The 22281-nt window shown below is 39.1% G+C and overlaps 1 protein-coding gene across 13 annotated transcripts in view; it reads left to right on the top strand.

Moving 5' to 3' along the window:
- TBC1D5 (TBC1 domain family member 5) overlaps positions 1-22281 on the top strand; it is a 591323-nt gene that overhangs the window by 524770 nt on the left and 44272 nt on the right. For all 13 annotated transcript variants that reach the window (XM_033212761.1, XM_033212760.1, XM_033212755.1 and 10 more), the window contains one exon: positions 8476-8639. In XM_033212761.1, coding sequence (XP_033068652.1) covers positions 8476-8639 — 164 coding nt within the window. The remainder of the gene's footprint in view (positions 1-8475; positions 8640-22281) is intronic.

The raw sequence follows: 22281 nt of genomic DNA, 5'->3' as shown, positions 1-22281 counted from the left end.
ATAGTATTTGGCAATGAAAGGAATGAAGTGCTAATAAATGCTATAAAATAGATGGACTTTTAAGCACTGTCCCAAGAGAAAGAAGCCAGTCACAGAAGACCACATATAATATCATTCCATGTACATGACATGTCTAGAAAAGGCAAATTCATAGAGCCAGAAGTAGATTGTGATTGCAAGGACTATGAGAAGAGGGGGAGTATTGGGAATAACTGTTAATGGCCACGAATTTTCTTTCATCAGTGATTAAGTTGTTCTCAAGTAGATAGTTTTGATGGTCATGCATCTCTGTAAATGTACTTTAAAAAACTCTGAATTATATTATTTTAAAAGGTGAATGTTATGGCATAAGAATTATATCTCAAAGTGTTTTCAACAGTTAATCTATTTATAATGAAAGTGTATTTGCGTATAAGTAGGATAGTTTTAAAAATAGAAAAAAAATAGGTAGTTCCTGAGATCTTGTTTGGTTCTAATATTCTAGGACCCCATGTTATTGAGCTTATTACCATGAAAAGGTATCCCTGGGAAGTTAAGGCCTGGAGTCCTGGTGGTGGGTGGGGACAGAGAAGGGAAGAAATAAAGGCATAGTTGGAATTTTCATAGTCTAGGCCCTTATAAGCATAGGCTACTTCTAGGCCTTGGGGCCTGTTCTCTACTCTTTCCTAACTTCAGGAGTCCTTCAAGACTCAGCTCCAATATCATGCATTACAAGTTGGATTCTTCAGGAAGCATACCCTGAGATAGAATTAGAAGTACAGAGAGTTTATCGGGGGAATAACACATGTGAAAGGAAAAGAGGAGGAATCAGAGTTGGGCAGAGGGATGGGGGCAGACCATGATGCAAATCTAACAAGTCTCTGCCAGTTCAAAGGAGAACTCTGCAGCCAAGATTTCCTATTAGAGGAGTCCTGTATTGACTGGAAATGGGTATACCCTTTATTCCCTGTCACTGACTGGGAACCACCCTGAGAAGGGCATGATCTTAGTTTAAAACCTGAGGCAGATCCTGAACAATCTAATAGCTAGAGGATATCAGCTAACCATCTTCCTTGAAGTCACAAATATTTCCTTAAAGAGAGATACATCAGCCCTCCAAATCTGCCACACTTCCTTCTGAAATGTGGCTTGACTCTCCTTCTATCCAAGGGAGAGGTAATAATAGCTCTCTCCTAAGAAATATAACATTCTTAGCATTCTTGGTTTATCATTTACCTCCTTGCCCCTAGGTTCTGCACTCTGGGAGGACAGAAACTTAATCTGAATACTTCATGTTTAATGCAGAGGAAGCTTCAGTGTAATAAAATTGTCTTGAGATCAGGGACAATCAGGGACTCTCAGGGACTGGGAGTAGGTAATTACTATTCTAACTATATTGTAACAACCTTTGACCCAAGATTGGAGAAGGTTAATCTATAAAGTAACTATTATTATCTACTTGATTTTCTTCCTACCTCTGGCTGCTGCTTGTCAATCAGCTTTGCTGCTTTCTCGTGATATCTCTGACTTTTAAATTGTAACAATTTCCAAGGGGCCAATCTGTGGGCCTAAATCCCTTTTCTGTCTATGGCTTCTCCATTGATAACCTCATGGTTTAAATACAGTCTCTACGGTACTGACTTCCAAATTTGTATCTCTAGCTCACATCTCTTCCTTGAAATCCAGACTCATTCCCCACTGCTTATGTGACATCTCTATTTGGATATCTGACTAGGCACCATAGACTCAGCAGGTCTAAAACTAAACTGCTGATCTTATTCCTAAAACCTGCTTCTCTTCACTCTTCCCCACCTCAGTAAATAGCCACTCCATCATTCTTCTTGCTTAGGCCAAAAATTGGAAGTTAAGCTTGACTCTTCTCTTTCTCTCATACTCCTAGTGGATTCATCAGTAAATCGTCACTTTTGTCCAAAATATGACCACCTCTCACCACCAAGCTATGATCATTCTGAGTAGTTACATTTTTGCATTAGCAAAAATTGGTTCCTCTGCTTTTGCCTTTGTTCCCCCCGACTCACTCCCCCTTGCCTGTCTCTGATTCTGTTCTCAACACAACAGCCAGAGCAATCCTTTTAAAATGTAAGTCAAATCATGTCACTCCTCTCCTCAAACCCTCTAGTGACATCTCATAGCTTCCCTTCTCAGAGTAAAAGTAATCAAAATCATCTACAAATCCCGACCTGTTCTAATCCTCCTGCTTGCTCTCAAACCTCATCTCTTACCCTTCTCCTCCTCGCTTTTAGCTGTAACCATACTGGTCACTTTGTGATCTCTTTGAACACACGAAGATCCTGCATTAGGGCCTTAGGACTTAACGTTTTTGCATATTTTCTGCAAAGCGGGTACTTCACCTTCTTCAGGTGTTTGCTAAAATGTTAATGTTCCTGAATTCTCAGTGACACCTGCCTTTACCAGAGGGAAGAGGAGAGATGCTTTTTTGAAAAACTTTGGCCAAAGATTTGGATTTTTTTAATCTTGCTAATGTAAAGTGCAGTATAATAGATTCTGGTTTCTGTAATTAAGGGATAATTCCATTAGTGAAGAAAAACCTAGTCATTTAACCATTGTTTACTGAAACTTTGATTTTTTTTTTTTTTTTTTAAATATAAGTAGAGAGTTTATTTGGGCCGGGCTTGAAGATTGAACTCGGGAGTACAGATTCAAGTTGCCCTGAATATACCCTCTGATTAGCAGCAGTTACAAGTGGATTTTTTAAATTATTATTATACTTTAAGTTCTAGAGTACATGTGTACAATGTGCAGGTTTGTCACATATGTATACATGTGCCATGTTGGTGTGCTGCACCCATTAACTCATCATTTATATTAGGTATATCTTCTAATGCTATCCCTCCCTCCTCCCCCCCACCCCCACACAATAGGCCCCGGTATGTGATGTTCCCCTTCCTGTGTCCAAGTGATCTCATTGTTCAATTCCCACCTATGAGTGAGAACATGTGGTGTTTGGTTTTCTGTTCTTGTGATAGTTTGCTGAGAATGATGGTTTCCAGCTGCATCCATGTCCCTACAAAGGACACGAACTCATCGTTTTTTATGGCTGCATAGTATTCCATGGTGTATATGTGCCACATTTTCTTAATCCACTCTGTCACTGATGGACATTTGGGTTGATTCCAAGTCTTTGCTATTGTGAATAGTGCTGCAGTAAACATACGTGTGCATGTGTTTTTATAGCAGCATGATTTATAATCCTTTGGGTATATACCCAGTAATGGGATAGCTGGGTCAAATGGTATTTCTAGTTCTAGGTCCTTGAGGAATCACCACACTGTTTTCCACAATGGTTGTACTAGTTTACAGTCCCACCAACAGTGTAAAAGTGTTCTTATTTCTCCACATCCTCTCCAGGAGCTGTTGTTTCCTGATTTTTTAATGATTGCCATTCTAACTGGTGTGAGATGGTATCTCATTGTGGTTTTGATTTGCGTTTCTCTGATGGTGAGTGATGATGAGCATTTTTTCATGTGTCTGTTGGCTGTATGAATGTCTTCTTTTGAGAAGTGTCTGTTCATATCCTTTGCCCACTTTTTGATGGGGTTGTTTTTTTCTTGTAAATTTGTTTGAGTTCTTTGTAGGTTCTGGATATTAGCCCTTTGTCAGATGAGTAGATTGCAAAAATTTTCTCCCATTCTGTAGGTTGCCTGTTCACTCTGATGGTAGTTTCTTTTGCTGTGCAGAAGCTCTTTAGTTTAATTAGATCCCATTTGTCAGTTTTGGCTTTTGTTGCCTTTGCTTTTGGTGTTTTAGACATGAAGTCCTTGCCCATGCCTATGTCCTGAATGGTATTACCTAGGTTTTCTTCTAGGATTTTTATGGTTTTAGGTCTAGCATTTAAGTCTCTAATCCATCTTGAATTAATTTTTGTATAAGGAGTAAGGAAAGGATCCAGTTTCAGCTTTCTACTTATGGCTAGCCAATTTTCCCAGCACCATTTATTAAATAGGGAATCCTTTCCCCATTTCTTGTTTTTGTCAGATTTGTCAAAGATCAGATGGCTGTAGATGTGTGGTATTACTTCTGAGGGCTCTGTTCTGTTCCATTGGTCTCTATCTCTGTTTTGGTACCAGTACCATGCTGTTTTGGTTACTGTAGCCTTGTAGTATAGTTTGAAGTCAGGTAGCGTGATGCCTCCAGGTTTGTTCTTTTGGCTTAGGATTGTCTTGGCAATGGGGGGTCTTTTTTGGTTCCGTATGAACTTTAAAGCAGTTTTTTCCAATTTTGTGAAGAAAGTTATTGGTAACTTAATGGGGATGGCATTGAATCCATATATCACCTTGGGCAGTATGGCCATTTTCACACTATTGATTCTTCCTATCCATGAGCATGGTATGTTCTTCCATTTGTTTGTGTCCTTTTATTTCACTGAGCAGTAGTTTGTAGTTCTCCTTGAAGAGGTCCTTTACATCCCTTGTAAGTTGGATTCCTAGGTATTTTATTTCTTTGAACCTATTGTGAATGGGAGTTCATTCATGATTTGGCTCTCTGTTACTGGTGTATAAGAATGCTTGTGATTTTTGCACATTGATTTTGTATCCTGAGACTTTGCTGAAATTGCTTATCAGCTTAAGGAGATTTTGGGCTGAGACAATGGGGTTTTCTAAATATACAATCATGTCATCTGCAAACAGGAACAATTTGACTTCTTCTTTTCCTAACTGAATATCCTTTATTTCTTTCTCTTGCCTGATTGCCCTAGCCAGAACCTCGAACACTATGTTGAATAGGAGTGGTGAGAGAGGGCATCCCTGTCTTGTGCCAGTTTTCAAAGGGAATGCTTCCAGTTTTTGCCCATTCATTATGATATTGGCTGTGGGTTTGTCATAAATAGCTCTTATTATTTTGAGATACGTTCCATCAATACCGAATTTATTGAGAGTGTTTAGCATGAAGGGCTGTTGAATTTTGTCAAAGGTCTTTTCTTCGTCTATTGAGATAATCATGTGGTTTTTGTCTTTGGTTCTGCTTATATGCTGGATTACGTTTATTGATTTGCGTATGTTGAACCAGCCTTGCATCCCAGGGATGAAGCCCACTTGATCATGGTGGAGAAGCTTTTTGATGTGCTGCTGGATTCGGTTTGCCAGTATTTTATTGAGGATTTTTGCCTCGATGTTCATCAGGGATATTGGTCTAAAATTCTCTTTTTTTGTTGTGTCTCTGCCAGGCTGTGGTATCAGGATGATGCTGGCCTCATAAAATGAGTTAGGGAGGATTCCCTCTTTTTCTATTGATTGGAATAGTTTCAGAAGGAATGGTACCAGCTCCTCCTTGTACCTCTGGTAGAATTCGTCTGTGAATCATCTGGTCCTGGACTTTTTTTGGTTGGTAGGCTATTAATTATTACCTCAATTTCAGAGCCTGCTATTGGTCTATTCAGGGATTCAACTTTTTCCTTGTTTAGTCTTGGGAGGGTGTAAGTGTCCAGGATTTATCCATTTCTTCTAGGTTTTCCAATTTTTTTGCATAGAGGTGTTTATAGTATTCTCTGATGGTAGTTTGTATTTCTGTGGGGTGGGTGGTGATATCCCCTTTATCATTTTTTATTGCATCTATTTGAGTCTTCTCTCTTTTCTTCTTTATTAGCTTGCTAGTGGTCTATCAATTTTGTCGATCTTTTCAAAAAACCAGCTCCTGGATTCCTTGATTTTTGGGAGGGTTTTTTGTGTCTCTGTCTCCTTCAGTTCTGCTCTGATCTTAGTTATTTCTTGCCTTCTGCTAGCATTTGAATGTGTTTGCTCTTGCTTCTCTAGTTCTTTTGTGATGTTAGGGTGTCAATTTTAGATCTTTCCTTTCTCTTGTGGGCATTTAGTGGTATAAATTTCCGTGTACACACTGCTTTAAATGTGTCCCAGAGATTCTAGTATGTTGTATCTTTGTTCTCATTGGTTTCAAAGAACATCTTTATTTCTGCCTTCATTTTATTATGTACCCAGTAGTCATTCAGGAGAAGGTTGTTCAGTTTCCATGTAGTTGAGTGATTTTGATTGAGTTTCTTAGTCCTAAGTTCTAGTTTGATTGCACTGTGGTCTGAGAGACAATTTGTTATAATTTCTCTTCTTTTACATTTGCTGAGGAGTGCTTTACTTCCAACTCTGTGGTCAATTTTGGAATAAGTGCAGTGTGGTACTGAGAAGAATATATATTCTGTTGATTTGGAGTGGAGAGTTCTGTAGATGTCTGTTAGGTCTGCTTGTTGCAGAGTTTAATTAAATTCCTGCCTTGTTAACTTTCTGTCTCGTTGATCTGTCTAATGTTGACAGTGGAGTGTTGAAGTCTCCCATTATTATTGTATGGGAGTCTAAGTCACTTTGTAAGTCTCTAAGGACTTGCCTTATGAATCTGGGTGCTCCTGTATTGGGTGCATATATATTTAGGAGAGTTAGCTCTTCCTGTTGAATTGATCCCTTTACCATTAGGTAATGGCCTTCTTTGTCTCTTTTGATCTTTGATGGCTTAAAGTCTGTTTTATCAGAGACTAGTATTGCAACCCCTGCTTTTTTTTGTTCTCCGTTTGCTTGGTAGATCTTCCTCCATCCCTTTATTTTGAGCCTATGTATGTCTCTGCATGTGAGATGGGTCTCCTGAATACAGCAGACTGATGGGTCTTGACTCTTTATCCAGTTTGCCAGTCTGTGTCTTTTAATTGGACCATTTAGTCCATTTACATTTAAGGTTAGTATTGTGTGAACTTGATCCTGCCATTATGATATTAACTGGTTATTTTGCTCGTTAGTTGATGCAGTTTCTTCCTAGCCTCGATGGTCTTTACATTTTGGCATATTTTTGCAATGGCTGGTACCGGTTGTTCCTTTCCATGTTTAGTGCTTCCTTCAGGATCTCTTGTAGGGCAGGCCTGGTGGTGACAAAATCTCTAAGCATTTGCTTGTCTATAAAGGATTTTATTTCTCCTTCACTTATGAAACTTAGTTTGACTGGATATGAAATTCTGGGTTGAAAACTTTTTTCTTTAAGAATGTTGAATATTGGCCCCCACTCTCTTCAGGCTTATAGAATTTCTGCCGAGAGATCTGCTGTTAGTCTGATGCGCTTCTGTTTGTGGGTAACCCGACCTTTCTCTCTGGCTGCCCTTAACATTTTTTCCTTCATTTCAACTTTGGTGAATCTGACAATTATGTGTCTTGGAGTTGCTCTTCTCGAGGAGTATCTTTGTGGCATTCTCTGTATTTCCTGAATTTGAATGTTGGCCTGCCTTACTAGGTTGGGGACGTAGTTCTCCTGGATGATATCTTGCAGAGTGTTTTCCAACTTGGTTTCATCTTCCCCATCATTTTCAGGCACAGCAATCAGACGTAGATTTGGTCTTTTCACATAATCCCATATTTTTTGGAGGCTTTGTTCATTTCTTTTTACTCTTTTTTCTCTACACTTCTCTTCTCGCTTCATTTCATTCATTTGATCTTCAGTCACAGATACACTTTCTTCCAGTTGATCGATTCAGTTACTGAGGCTTGTGCATTTGTCACGTAGTTCTCATGTCATGGTTTTCACCTCTGTCTGTTCTTTTATGGTCTTCTCTGCATTGATTATTCTTGTTATCCATTCATCCAATCGTTTTTCAAGGTTTTTAGTTTCTTTGTGCTGGGTATGTAGTTCCTCCTTTAGCTCTGAGAATTTTGACCGACTGAAGCTTTCTTCTCTCAACTCGTCAAAGTCATTTTCTGTCCAGCTTTGTTCCATTGCTGGTGATGAACTACGTTCCTTTGGAGGGGTAGATGCGCTCTGATTTTTTCAATTTCCAGCTTTTCTGCACTGCTTTTTCCCCATCTTTGTGGTTTTATCTGCCTTTGGTTTTTGATGATGGTGATGTACTCATGGGGTTTTGGTGTGGGTGTCCTTTCTGTTTGTTAGTTTTCCTTCTGACAATCAGGATCCTCAGCTGCAGGTCTGTTGGAGTTTGCTTGAGGTCCACTCCAGACCCTGTTTTCCTAGGTATCAGCAGTGGAGGCTGCAGAAGATGATAGAATATTGTTGAACAGCGGGTGTTGCTGTCTGATTCTTGCTCTGGAAGCTTCGTCTCAGAGGTGTACCCAGTCGTGTGAGGTGTCAGTCTGCACCTCATTTGAAAATGCAGAAATCACCTGTCTTCTGTGTTGCTCACACTGGGAACTGGGGACTGGAGCTGTTCCTATTTGGCCATCTTGGGTGCCCCCCCCCCTTTTTTTTTAGTTCTTTTATATGTGTGCAATGCTTGGATAATTGTAGTATAAGAAAAACATAGAAAACTATGGTGGTAGATACTTCACTATTTTTTTAAAAACTGGTGGCTATTCTGATACATATAAATGCATGCATTTTAATACTCCATAGTGTCATTATGTTGATAGTATCAACCTAGTGGTATCATAATTGATCATCATTTATTAAAAACAGTAGATTCAGTAGCTTAGTGAAAGAGTCTGGTGTTTCATTATTGCTACTTAATTTTTCTTACAGGGCAAAGTTCTAAAAACATCAGTTCATCTCCAAGTGTTGAGAGTTTGCCTGGAGGAAGAGAATTCACTGGCTCCCCACCTTCATCTGCTACTAAAAAAGATTCCTTTTTTAGCAACATCTCACGTTCCCGCTCACACAGCAAAACTATGGGCAGAAAAGAATCTGTAAGTATTTAAGGACAATTTTCTCTTCATTCTTCATTTTCCTCCATAGAGTGCTGCATTTATGAAAGCTCTGTTAGTGCCCAGTTTTATAAAGCTCTTAAAACTTTTATGGACTAAAAGGAATTATCTTATCAAAAGTATTTTATTATTATACTTTAGTAATATTTTAAGGCTATAGCCTGTATTACACTGGAAATAAAAGAAAGTACCATCATTTTAAAATAAGTTGAATCTTTCCCAAATCCCACTCCTTTTTTTCTCTACAAATGCCTTTTCTTCAAAGCCTGTGTTTTCTTATAAAATTTAACAAATAAATGATGGAAGCTGGAACAAACCAAACTGTTTTTTCCATTTAAAATATTTCTTGAAAATTAAAAATAATTGATTTACCACATAAAAAGCTATACAAACTACATTTAAATTATATTTTAATACTCTGTAAAATTCTTCTTTTCTTCTTTTTCTTTTTTTTTTTTTTTTTTTGAGACAGAATCTCAATCTTGGCTCACTGCAGCCTCCTCCTCCTGGGTTTAAGTGATTCTCATGCCTCAACCTCCTAAGAAGCTGGGATTACAGGTGTGTGCCACCATGCCTGGCTAATTTGTGTATTTTTATTAGAGACGGGGTTTTGCCATATTGGCCAGGCTGCTCTGGAACTCATGGGCTCAAGTGATCTGTCCACCGTGGCCTTCCAAAGTGCTGGGATTACAGACATGAGCCACTGCGTCCAGCCTGTAAAATTATTTATATACATTTCTCAAAAGGATGTAGCTAAGGCATATCCACTGCTTTAAAAACTTGGTTGTGTCTGAATTATAAGCCAACTTCACATTTAACCACATTTTATAGCAGCCATGCATAGCTTAACAACAGTGATACATTCAGAGGAGTGTGTTGTTAGGCAATTTCATCATAGTGCAAACATCGTGGAGTGTACTTATACAAACGAAATGGTACCACCTACTACACACCTAAGCTGTATGGTATAGTCTGTTACTCCTAGGATACAAACCTGTATAGCATAGCACTGTACTGAATACTGTAGGCAATTATAACAATGGTAAGTATTTTTGTATCTAAACATATAAAAGGTACAGAAAATTGTAAGGTATACAGGAAAAATATTGGTACACCTGTCTAGGGCACTTCTTATGAATGGAGCTTCGAAGTGGCTCTGGGCGAATGAATGAGTGAGCAGTGAGTGAATGTGAAGGCCTAGGATTATTGTGCACTACTGTAGACTTTATAAACACTGTACACTTAGGCTACACTATATTTATTTAAACAATAGTTCTTTCTTCAAAATAAATTAATCTTACCTTACTATAACTTTTACTTTATGAACTTTTTTTTTTTAATTTTTGTTTCTTTTGTAATAACACTTAGCTCAAAACAAACACATTTTTTAGCTGTACAAAAATTCTTTTTCTTACATCTTTATTCTGTGGTCTTTTTCTGGTTTTGAATTTTTTAATTTTACTTTTTAAACTTTTGAGACAAGCACATTAGGCTAGGCCTAACCAGGGTCAGGATCATCAGTATCATTGTTTCCACCTCCAAGTTTTGTCCCCCTGGAGGGTCTTTGGGGGGCAGTGACATTCATGGAGCTGTCATCTCCTGTGTTAACAATGCCTTCTTCTGGACTACATCCTGAAGGACCAGCGTGATGCTGTTCTTTTTTTAATATATGTAACTAGAAGTACATTATAAAATAATGATAAAAAGTATAGTATAGTAAATACATAAACCAGTAACACAATCGATTATTATTCTTCACTATACATAATTGTATGTGCCATACTTACATATGACTGGCAGCACAGTAGGCTGGCATCACCACAAACACTGAATCCATTGCACTATGACATTATGACAGCTATGATGTCACTAGACAATAGAATTTGTTAGCTCCATTATAGTCTTATGGGACCACCATCATATATGTGGTCTGTTGTTGATCAAAACATCATTATGTGTCACATGACTGTAGTTTAACATCTGATATCTTAATAAGAACTCATCTGCCCTGTGGAAGAGGATGCCAAGGTAATACAGAAAAGGATCTAGCTATAACTGACATTATCCTAAATTAGAAAAACAAACAAACAATTAAACCTTTGAGAGATAATTATTTAAGGTATATAGAATATTATGTTCTCTATCTGTGTGACTTTGTATTTCTTGGGGCAAGACACTCAGTTTCTGGAGTTTTAACCACCTTATCTGCAAATTAAACATTTTTGCTCTCTGACAGAAAGAGTTTAACTACCTGCCCTCTTAGGGATCCCTTCGATATGTAGGAACTGTGATTCTGTAGTATATAAAACAGCAGAGAGGAACTTTAGTTTAAACATGGCACCTTTAGTGCAAGCATTTAGCTCTGTTCCCTCCTAAAATTCCACTGCAAGGACAAAGGCAGTTAAAGATAAACCCTCAAAAAATAAGAAAACAAAAGAGAAAACAGTAGCAATAAAATATTGTTACTTGGAAAACAGATGAAAACTGACAACTAAGCAGCCTAAGAAAGCTGAACCTTAAGTCAGTGGTAAGTCAAAAACAAAGAAGCAGCTTGACTTACATTGTAAAATTCTCCAGAAGCTCAGGATCTACAAGTGAAAACGAAGGCAGAACTGAAGACAAGACAACTGGTCAGAAGCTTCTGAAAGAGGAATTAGATTTCCTTCCCTACGTCAGCAAAAGACTGAAAATTTAATTCTCTGAAAAGTGTACAACGGAATGTGTGTGGTCTAAGAGATCAGGCACATTCCAGTGTGAACCACCCTACTGAAAAAAGGGTAGTGGGCCGGGCACGGTGGCTCAAGCCTGTAATCTCAGCACTTTGGGAGGCCGAGACGGGTGGATCACAAGGTCAGGAGATTGAGACCATCCTGGCTAACACTGTGAAACCCCGTCTCTACTAAAAAAAAAAAAAAGAAAAGAAAAGAAAAAGGGGTAGTGAATACTTAAATGCTAAATTTGAGACCCCAGGCCTCCCCAACTTGCTTTCCAGAGTACCAGTATGGATAGCCTTCAGGCAAGAGATTTGGAAGGGGTTTCTCTAGGCAAAAGACACACACACACATACACAGCTATAAACATACTTACCCCAGGGGTGCTCCAAGGAAACACCCAGTTACTTTATAGTGGACCCCACCATTAACGAGCTCCATCCAAACAGAACTTCCTCTTAGCTTTTTAGTTCATACTATTTTATATGGACAAGACAGCCAAGGATCACCAGACACCTGAAGAGAGGATTTCACAATGAAAGACAAACAAAAACAGAAAAAAGCAACTGGGAGGAAACAGGCCATGCAGAACAAGAAAACAAATATCATATTTTAATACATTTTTTTGGTTCTCTAAATGTTATATTTTTCTAATGTAATACCTTTTCTAATGTATACATTTTTCTAAAATGTAAAACTCAGTGGAAGAGTTGGAAGATAAAGTTGAGGAAATCTCCCCTGAAAATAGAATATAAAATAAATAGAAGAGAGAAAAACATAAGAAAATGAGAGAACTGGCCCAGAAATTTTTTAAAATAGGAATTTCAGAGTGAACAGAGAAAATAAAAGAAAGGAAATATCAAAAATACAATCTGAGAAATTTTTCCATTAATAAAATAACTGAGTCTTAAGATAGGAAAAGTCCATAGACTGACCCACTCAAGAAAAAACAAACCTACAGTCAGATGTATTACTGAAAAAGTTTAGAAATCTGCAAACAAAAGAATCTTACTGACTCATAGAGTTGGAAAAGAAAAATTCTAACAAAGAATGAGGAATTAAAATAGCTGCAGACTTCTCAGTAGCAACACCAAAAGCAAGACAATGGAGCGATACTTTGAAAGTTCTGAGAAATGGCTGAGCGTGGTGACTCACGCCTGTAATTCCAGCATTTTGGGAGGCCGAGGCAGGTGGATCACCTGAAGTCAGGAGTTCAAGACCAGCCTGACCAACATGGTGAAATGCCATCGCTACTAAAAATACAAAAATTAGCCAGGCATGGTGGTGGGCGCCTATAGTCCCAGCTACTCGGGAGGCTGAGGCAGGAGAATCACTTGAATCTGGTAGGTGGAAATTGCAGTGAGCCAAGATCACGCCACTGCACTCCACCCTGGGTGACAGAGCGAGAATCCATCTCAAAAAAAAAAGTTCTGAGAAAAAATTACTTCTAACCTAGATTCAGCATCTGGCTAAACTAGTAGTTAATTTTGAGTGTAAAATAAAGCCATGTTTAGACATTAAAGATTCAAAAAAAATGATTCTCATGTACCCTAGGAATCCACTGGAGGATATGCTGTACAAAAATGATAAACTAAGGAGGAGGAATACCTAAGAACTAGGAAATAGAGGATCCAAAGCAAAACAAAAAGATTCCCAGAATGATAATGTATAGAGATCTGAAGACTATAGCACTGCTAAATAGCAGACCCAGAAAGTAGTAGCAAGCCCAGATTGGAGCAAGCTGGAAGTTTCCAGAAAGATTTATTCAAAAAGATAAAATTAGAAGAATGACTAATATACTTTAACAAATTGAGAGATGTATGCAACTAGGCATGAGTTTGGGTGATAACTTTATAAAAGCTAAACTAACCCCAAAAAAGGACAATTGGTAACCCCAAAGAAAAACAAAGTATGTGTAGAAAAAGAAAGAAAGGTTATGATAAACCTTATAACTGAGCTGGGATTAACATTTACATAGACATTATAATGTAAGCCTGTTGAATATTAATCTAATCAGAATCACACTATACCTGTTGAGAAGATGGGGCATGGGAACTACGTGTTTGCCTGAGGAGGAGAGGAGGGAGCAGGTGGTAGTGGTCAATACAACTAAATCTTTATCTTCCATAGTGGGGAATCAGGGGATAATACTCAAGAGAAATCAAGAAGTGGCTAGATAAGTTAGAGATAAAGGCCAGCTGTGGTGGCTCACACCTGTAATCCCAACACTTTGGGAGGCTGAGTCGAGAGCATTGCTTGAGTCCAGGAGTTCAAGACCAGCCTGGGCAATATAGTGAGACCTGTCCTTACAAAAAAAAATTTTTTTTTCATTAACCAGGTATGGTGGTATGCGACTGTAGTACCAGCCACTCGGGAGACTGAGGTAAAAGGATCACTTGAGTGTGGGAGATCAAGAGTGCAGTGAGCAGTGATTGTGCCACTGCACTCCAGCCTGGGGTACAGAGCAAGAGCTTGTCTTAGATAGACTAGATAGATACATAGATACATAAATGATATAGAGGTGAAAAAACAAAATGGGTAAAAGAATTTAAAGTGGTTGTTTCTGGGGAGCAAGAAGTAGAGGGTGGGGTTGTGGGGAACTGTTCTTCATAACAGAAACAGTTGAATAAAGCACCATTTCATTGTATTGACCATTTCAGTTTATTAACACTTATATAAGTGTTACGTATATAACTTAGATTAAAAATAACAACTAAAAATTACAGCAAAATAGAATAGTTTGGCATAATAAATTAGAAGAGGAGATAATCTGCATGTACAAAGAACGTGTCTGTGAAGAACCAGAGTAAGAGAATAACAAATGAGAAAGGCATATGGAGACAGGTTTCATTTGCATTCCATCATATTTTGGTGGCATATGGATTAGTCTGCAACACCAATTAATTGCTTTTCTTTATGATGATACTTTAACTTAAAACTGAGAAGTTAAGTAAAAATAGACATAAAGTAAATCTAACTCTCTACATAGACTTGCTGTGAACCAAGAGAATGCAAGTAATCATTCAAAATTTAGTATATTTGCTAACTTTGGGGAAGGAAGTAGGCAGAAATTTTTAAGATAAATAAGCTCATGGTTTTCCAAGTAGTAGTTTTATCTTATTATTTTATTAAATAGTGTGTTAAGTCAGTACACTTTGCCAGTTCTTGCCCATTCTGGGCACTTAATAGGATTGCACCTCCTTGTCCCTATGATCTGTCAAAAATCATATGACTAGTTCTCTCTACTGCATTGTGACTGAAAGTGACATATATGTATTGTCACTGCAAGCCCATCCACAGCTGTCTTTCCCTCTGACACCATGAACAGAACCTCCCTGCCAACTCATGGTAGACATGAAGAATGAGGGAGAAATCAGCTTTTGCTGATCTAAGCTTCTGAGACCGATGGTTATCACAGCATAACAGTGCACAGTTGGTAAATGTTTAGGTCCATAGCTGGGACTCATTCTCTCATGGGAGCTGCCTGCTAACACTAGAGTGGTCCCAGGACACCAGAGCCTATGACTAGGTACCTAGCATACATGGGTCCAATTTGCTTTCATTTCCAGGCCAGTGTGATGTGATACAGTGATATTCCATATCCTGGAAAACATTCAAGATAGCTTTTCACTTAAATTTCTTATACAAACAAGTGGCCAGAAATGAAAGTAAAGACATCTCTTGGTTTGGGTCTCTTGTCCCTTAAACTATATGGTGATACCTTTCAGATTTCAAGACTCAGTTCATCTTTTAAAGTGGTTCAAGATCAAGAAATTGTTGATGTTAATTGCCAAAATAGTGGTAGAAAGAGACATAAAACCTAAGATAATCTAGTAGTAGCTATCAGTCGAAGTATGGTAAAATCTGCTTGTAATGGTTCTGAGAAATGATTGTCAAAATCTACATAGGTATGACATATCCTGGACAAGCATCATATAGTGTGTTGTAGAACTTGTTTTGTCTCAATATTGCCTTTTTATGTATCATACATACCCTTTCTATAATCCACAGCCTATCTTCTTTAGATAAAAAAGAAGTATCACATTTATTCCTGTTAATGCCCATGATTTGGCCATATAATGAAAGAGGGCAAGATTCAGCTTAGTCTTTAAAGAGGTAACAATGAAGCCTTGTGCCAGATTTTTATAAAAGACATCATTATACTTCTTTACTGAAATGTGAAAACTAGTAGAAAGTTTTTTAAATGACCTCACTTCATTATTAGTAGTACTATTACTTTGAGGATTGGTATTGTTTTGTCTTGAAGAGAAAATAAAACATTTTGATACGTTTAATTTTTATGCTTTATTTTACATGATAATATCAATCACATCCAATACTTAGCTTTCTAGAAGTCTATTTTTAGGTGGTCATTCTTCTGTTAAATAAATTTTTACTTGTTTTAGCACTGTTAGTCATATTCTATGATTGTTGCCAAATCATTTTCTAAGAATATATTTGCTAAGGTTAAAGTATACGAAAAATAGAGTAAAAGAAAAATTATCAGCCTAGGCAACATAGTGAGACTCCATGTCTACAAAAACATTAACAAAAAAATTAGCCGGGCATCGTGGCGTGCACCTGTAGTCCCCAGTTACTAGGGAAGCTGAGGTGTGAGGATCACTTGAGCCCAGGAGTTCAAGTCTGCAGTGAGCTATGATTGTGCCACTGCACTCCAGCTTGGACAGCAGAGCCAAGCCCCTGTCTCAATAAACAAATAAAAAGAAAAAAGAAAAACTCGAAAACTGACTTGTCTCTGTGAATAAGTTATAATATTTAAGCACACCAGCCAACCAGAAGTATTTTGTAAATTTCCTGATAAACTGCATGATATTTTGGTATGATTTGTAGTAATTATAATACATACCAACCTCCAAAGATCTAAAAGTATCCATGGATCAGAATCCTCTCTAAACCACAGGAAATCAAAAAAGGTCTGAGCTGAAAGTCTCTGCATAAAACAGGATGCATAGTGAGACACTCCCTTACCTGAAGGCTCACAGCACTACAGTGGGGTGACTATCCTGTGTCTTTATGACTCCTGTGACCTCGTATGCATTCATCATTGGTCTTTGATTGTTTGAACGTATACTATGGTCATGCGAATATAATTTATTTTTGTAATATTCATCTACTCTTTATCGCGACAAAATACCAAAAAGTGTCAGATAAATGAAAACGACTTTGAAAGCAGACTCTTACTTCTAGACAACTGGAGAATTGCCTAATCTATTTCAGGCCGTGATCTAGAAATTATAATTTAAGACATTATATGTGTTTAAGAAATATAAGAGAGCAATCCTAATGAGGATGCTTAGAGTGAAATTGGAACGGGGGAAAGTTAAGTAATTAAACTAAATTAAAATATCTCATCCACATGAGATGTGTAATATGATTAAATGCCATATGAACAATAAAGACAGTAAACAAAATGGTGTTAGATGATAGACCACCATGGGCTGTGTTGGTCTAGACAAGCTTCCTGTGAGAGATAGATCTGAACCACTGATGTATTTCTTCTCCCATTAAATACAACCATTATTTTCCCTTAGGAAAATAGCTTCCTAGGACAGGTGGTAGTGGTGGATATTGAGTAAGCAGTCAACAATACCTTCTACAGGAGTTCTCTTCTCCCTCACATCCCCTGACACATCCAAAATAGTTAGAACTGTATTAAGTTGCTTTGGGTAAAAATAAGAGAAAGTATTATATCAAATGCGGAAATTTGTTGTTTATTATTTCACATAACAAACAGTCCTGAAATAGGTCTGCGGTTGGATTATTCACCTGTTCAGTAGCATCACCATCTCTTTTCACTCTGCCATCCTTAGTGTAGTGGCTTTATCTTCAACTTGGCTCTCATTGTGTTCTCTCAAGGGGGCTGACACAGAGCCAATTATATCACGCACACGTGCATGCACACCCCCTTCTAGAGAAGGCTACTTGGGAATTCACCAGCGGTCTTTCCTTCCCATATCACTGACCAGAATTAAATTCCATGCCGACTTCTTAACCAATCTCTGGTAAGGAGAAGGGTTAAGAGAGGCTCATGACAGAGGACCAGCAGGTGGGGGAATGTGATGAAGCAGCCAACCATTTGATAGGTAAATTACCCTTGAAGTATTAATTGCCAAAATGGTTTATTTAATCCTTTCCTGAAGGATTTGCATTTGAAAAGAGGCAGTTCTGCTGTCATCAGTCATATTTTACTGGTAGATTTTCAGGCAACTGGAGTTAAATTGGTGGTTGGAAGGGAGCAACTGAGCAGAGCAGCCTTCCCAGAAGACTAGAATTTTCCTAGTTACCTGATTTTCTTTTCAGTCAGTGATGTATACTTCCTAGGAAAACGTGTTATGTGGAAAGCATTGACTTCAGTAGATTTCTTTATGAGGGTAGGGATGGAATTGAAAACTGGAATCTAGAGTTCATCTAATTATAGGATTTTCAAGTCAAAAATACACATATGTAATCTCTTCTTGTTTAATCAGTAGTGTTAATGATAACTGGATTAAAATACTGTCCCATTTAAAATACGTTGCCATTTAATATAGTCTGTTGAAATGAATAGATATAAAATGAATTTAAACATCAGTAGTTTAAGTCTCATGTTATTAACTTTAATCTAAGGCCAAATTAACCTGGATATTTGAAACATATATTTAGTCATTCGATGTTTTATAAACCTTGTTTACAATCTGTCTGCCAGTAAATGTACTCAAGGTCAGGAAGGGTAGACTGTATATCTTTGTGAGAGAATTCTTTCTTTCTTTCTCCATCTTTTTGCATCACCCAAATCATGTAACTCCATTGCAAGGAAATGTGAACATCAAAGGGAGCATCATAAAAAGCCCTCCATTTTCAACAGTTTTAGCATGACATTTTAATTTAGCTTTTGTAAACAGGTTTTACAACCCACTTTTTAAAACCCTTATGGTGCAATACATTTATTTTAAATTAAAAAAAATCTGAGAAACCACAGAATCACAGGAAATGGAGTGCTGCAATGTCCTTTGCACAACAGTGCCCTTTGGGTTGAGTGAAACACTCATTCACCTCGTGCTGGGTCTTCTTCCTCCATCACTTATCTTTATCTCCATCCTCTATATAAAATGCAAAGATGCCAGATTGTACCCATGCTGTGAATACTGCCCGGGAGGCATAGACAGTGGTTTGGGGAAAGCTCAAGTGAAGCAATTAGAAATATTTACAATCCCAGGCCAGAAATATTTTGTGGGTTTGAATCATGCTAAATTAAATATGTCGTTGATAGCATTTGCTTCTTTCTAGTGACCTTTCTTGACATTTGTATATTCTTTCAGTGCCACATTGCCTTGGGGACAGTTATTGGTACCCTAAAGTGCAGATGTGCATGACAGGGAGGGGAATGAGGGCTTTGACTTGTCTGGGCAATTGGAGGTCAGCCAAGGCCAGAGGCCAGATTGCAGAGTCTGCACGGTTGTCCTCTTCTTTCCCCCGCAGTGGCACCACCACCTTCTCCTACACAGTGTCTTCCTGCTTTTAAACCTCTTGTCCCAGGCATCTCATCATTTATCCTTTGAACACCTATGTAAACTTTTCCAGGAAGTTATATTTTTAATGCACTGGGCTTTCATTGCAGAAAGAATTGCTTTACTTCTGTCATAGAAATTCTAGGCCTGTTGATAAAGGAGGAATCTGTATCAGGCAGGTGGCCTTCACTTTGCCCCTGAAAACTTAGGGCTGAGGAATCCCCTTTTGGTCGTTCCTCATAGCTAGAGCTTCTGTGCCCAGAGGGTCAGTTGAAGGCTTGGGTACTGTAATAGTCCATTCTCATATTGTTATCAGGAACTACCTGAGACTGGGTAATTTATAAAGAAAAGAGGCTTAATTGACTCACAATTCTTCAGGCTATACAGGAAGCATGGCTGCAGCGGCCTCAGGAAATTTACAATCATGGCAGAAGGCAAAGAAGAAGCTGGAGAAGGAAGAAGAGAGAATGAAGGGGGAGGTGGTACACACTTTTAAACAACCAAATCTTGTGAGAACTCACTATAATGAGAACAGCAAGGGGGAAATCCACCCCACGATCCAGTCACCTCCCACCAGGCCCTCCTCCAACTCAGAGGATTACAATTCAAGATGAGATTTGGGTGGAGACACAATTGCAAACCATATTATCCTGTACCTGGCTTCTCCCAAATCTCATGTCCTTCTCATATTGCAAGATATAATCCTTCCTTCTCAACAGTTCTAAGTCTTAACTCATTTCATCATTAACTCAAAAGTCCACAGTCCAGAGTCTCATCTGAAACAAGGCAAGTCCCTTCCACCTATGGGCCTGTAAAATCAAAAACTAGTTCCAAGATACAATGGAGTACAAGCACTGGGTAAATATGCCCATTCCGAAAGGGAGAAATCAGCCAAAACAAAGGGGCTATAGGCCCCATGTAAGTCTGAAACCCAGCAGGGCAGTCATTAAATCTTAAAGCTCCAAAATAATCTCCTTTGACTCCATGTCTCACATCCAGAAAAAACTCATGTAAGGGGTGGGCTCCCAAGGCCTAGGGGATCTCCCTCCCTGGGGCTCTGCAGGGTACAGCCCCCTCAGCTGCTTTCACAAGCTGGCATTTAGTGACTGTGGCATTTCCAGGCACACAGTGCAAGCTGTTAATAGATCTACCATTCTGGGGTCTGGAGGACAGTGTCCCTCTTGTCACAACTCCACTAGGCAGTGCCCCAGCAGAGACTCTGTGTGGAGGCTCCAATCCCACATTTCCCCTCTACACTGTCCTAGTAGAGGTTCTCCGTGAGGGGTCAGCCCTACAGCAGACTTCCACCATCCAGCCATTTCCATACATCCTCTGAAATCTAGGTGGAGGTTCCCCAACCTCAACTCTTGTCCTCTCAACACCCACAGGCTTAACACCACATGGAAGCCACCAAGGTTTGTGGCTTGCACTCTCTGGAGCAATGGCCTGAGATATCTTAAGCCCTTTTAGCCATGGCTGGAATGGGAGCAACTGGGATACAAGGAGCAGTGTCCCAAGTTTGTGCAGGGTAGCAGGGCCCTGGGCCCAGCCCACAAAACCATTCTTCCCTCTTAGGCCTCTAGGCCTGTGATGGAAGGGGCTGCCACAAAGGTCTCTGAGATGCCTTTGAGGCATTTTTCACATTGTCTCGGCTATTAACATTTGCTCCTCTTTACTTATGCAAATTTCTGCAGCCAGCTTAAATTCCTCCCAGAAACATGGATTTTTCTTTTCTACCACAGGGTCAGGCTGCAGAATTTCCAAACTTTTATGCTCTGCTTCTCTGTTACATAAGTTCCAGTTTCAGATCATCTCTTTGCTCATGCATATGACCATATGCTGTTAGAAGCAGCGAGGCTGCATTTGAACACTTTGCTTATAAATTTTTTCCACCAGATACCCTAAATTGTCACTCTCAAGTTTAGAGTTCCACAGATCCCTAGAGCAGGGGCACAATGCCACCAGTCTCTTTACTAATGCATAACAAAAGTAACCTTTACTCTAATTCCCAATAAGTTTCTCATCTTTATCTGAGATTATCTCAGCCTGGACTTCATTGCCCATATCACTATCAGCATTTTGGTGACAAAAGTTTAACAAGTTTCCAGGAAGTTCTAAATTTTCCTTCATCTGCCTGTCTTCTTCTAAAGCTGTCCAAACTGTTCCAACCTCTGCCTGTTCCCCAGTTCCAGAGTCACTTCTACATTTTCAGGTGTCTTTGTAGCAATGCTGCCACACTCCTAGTACAAATTTGCTGTATTAGTCCATTCTCATATTACTATAAATAACTACTTGAGACTGGGTAATGTATAAAGAAGAGATTTAATTGGCTCAAAGTTCCAGATGCTGTACAGGAAGCATGCCTGGGGAAGCCTCAGGAAACTTACAATCATGGCAGAAGGTGAAGAGGAAGGATTCACATCTTACACAGCCAGAGAAGGAGGAAGTGAGAGTGAGGGGAAGGTGCTACACACTTTTAAAAACCAAATTTCATGAGAACTCATTATCACAATAACCGCCAGGGGGAAATCCACCCCCATGATCCAGATGATCCAATCACCTCCCATCCTTCCTCTGCTCTAACGCTAGGGATTACAATTCAAGATGAGATTTGGGCAGGGATGAAAATCCAAACGAGATTTGAAAATCCAAACCAGGCTGGGCGCGATGGCTCAAGCCTGTAATCCCAGCACTTTGGGAGGCCAAGACGGGCGGATCATGAGGTCAGGAGATTGAGACCATCCTGGCTAACACGGTGAAACCCCGTCTCTACTAAAAATACAAAAAAAAAACTAGCCGGGCGAGGTGGCGGGCGCCTGTAGTCCCAGCTACTCGGGAGGCTGAGGCAGGAGAATGGCGTAAACCCGGGAGGTGGAGCTTGCGGTGAGCTGAGATCCGGCCACTGCACTCCAGCCTGGCGACAGAGCAAGACTCCGTCTCAAAAAAAAAAAAAAAAAAAAAAAAATCCAAACCATATCAGGCACCTTTACCCAAGCTTCCTCTCTTTTCCTGATCTCTGCTATTTACCCTCCCAACTTTCTGCCCCAAGTTGTCCATATGTCAGAAATTAATTACACCTGGAAGCATTGCTGGCAGTAAGCACCAGGAAATCTCATGCCTGAAGCATGGGAGAAAGAGACAACCCAGGGGCTAAAAACCAAGCTCATGCTCTGTTCACTAAGCAGCACACCCTGGTCTGGGGTTCATATTTGCCTGGAGAATGAGGCAATTTTTTTTTTCACTCTCCAGATTCTGCACTGAAAGAGGGTGAAGTTGGGGAGTAAATTAAATTAAAGGCATGCTTTCAGTTATTGAAGGCCCTAAGTTAATGAAGAGGGAACTGCAACTATTGGAAAAAATCAGGAAGACATGTTAGCAGTAACATGAAGAACTAATAAGAAGAGA

Source organism: Trachypithecus francoisi, unplaced genomic scaffold, assembly GCF_009764315.1.
Source record: "Trachypithecus francoisi isolate TF-2019V2 unplaced genomic scaffold, Tfra_2.0 Lachesis_group0, whole genome shotgun sequence".
NCBI lineage: Eukaryota > Metazoa > Chordata > Mammalia > Primates > Cercopithecidae > Trachypithecus > Trachypithecus francoisi.
The sequence above is the reverse complement of the archived record's forward strand: the minus strand, read 5'-3'. Positions and strand labels throughout refer to the sequence as shown.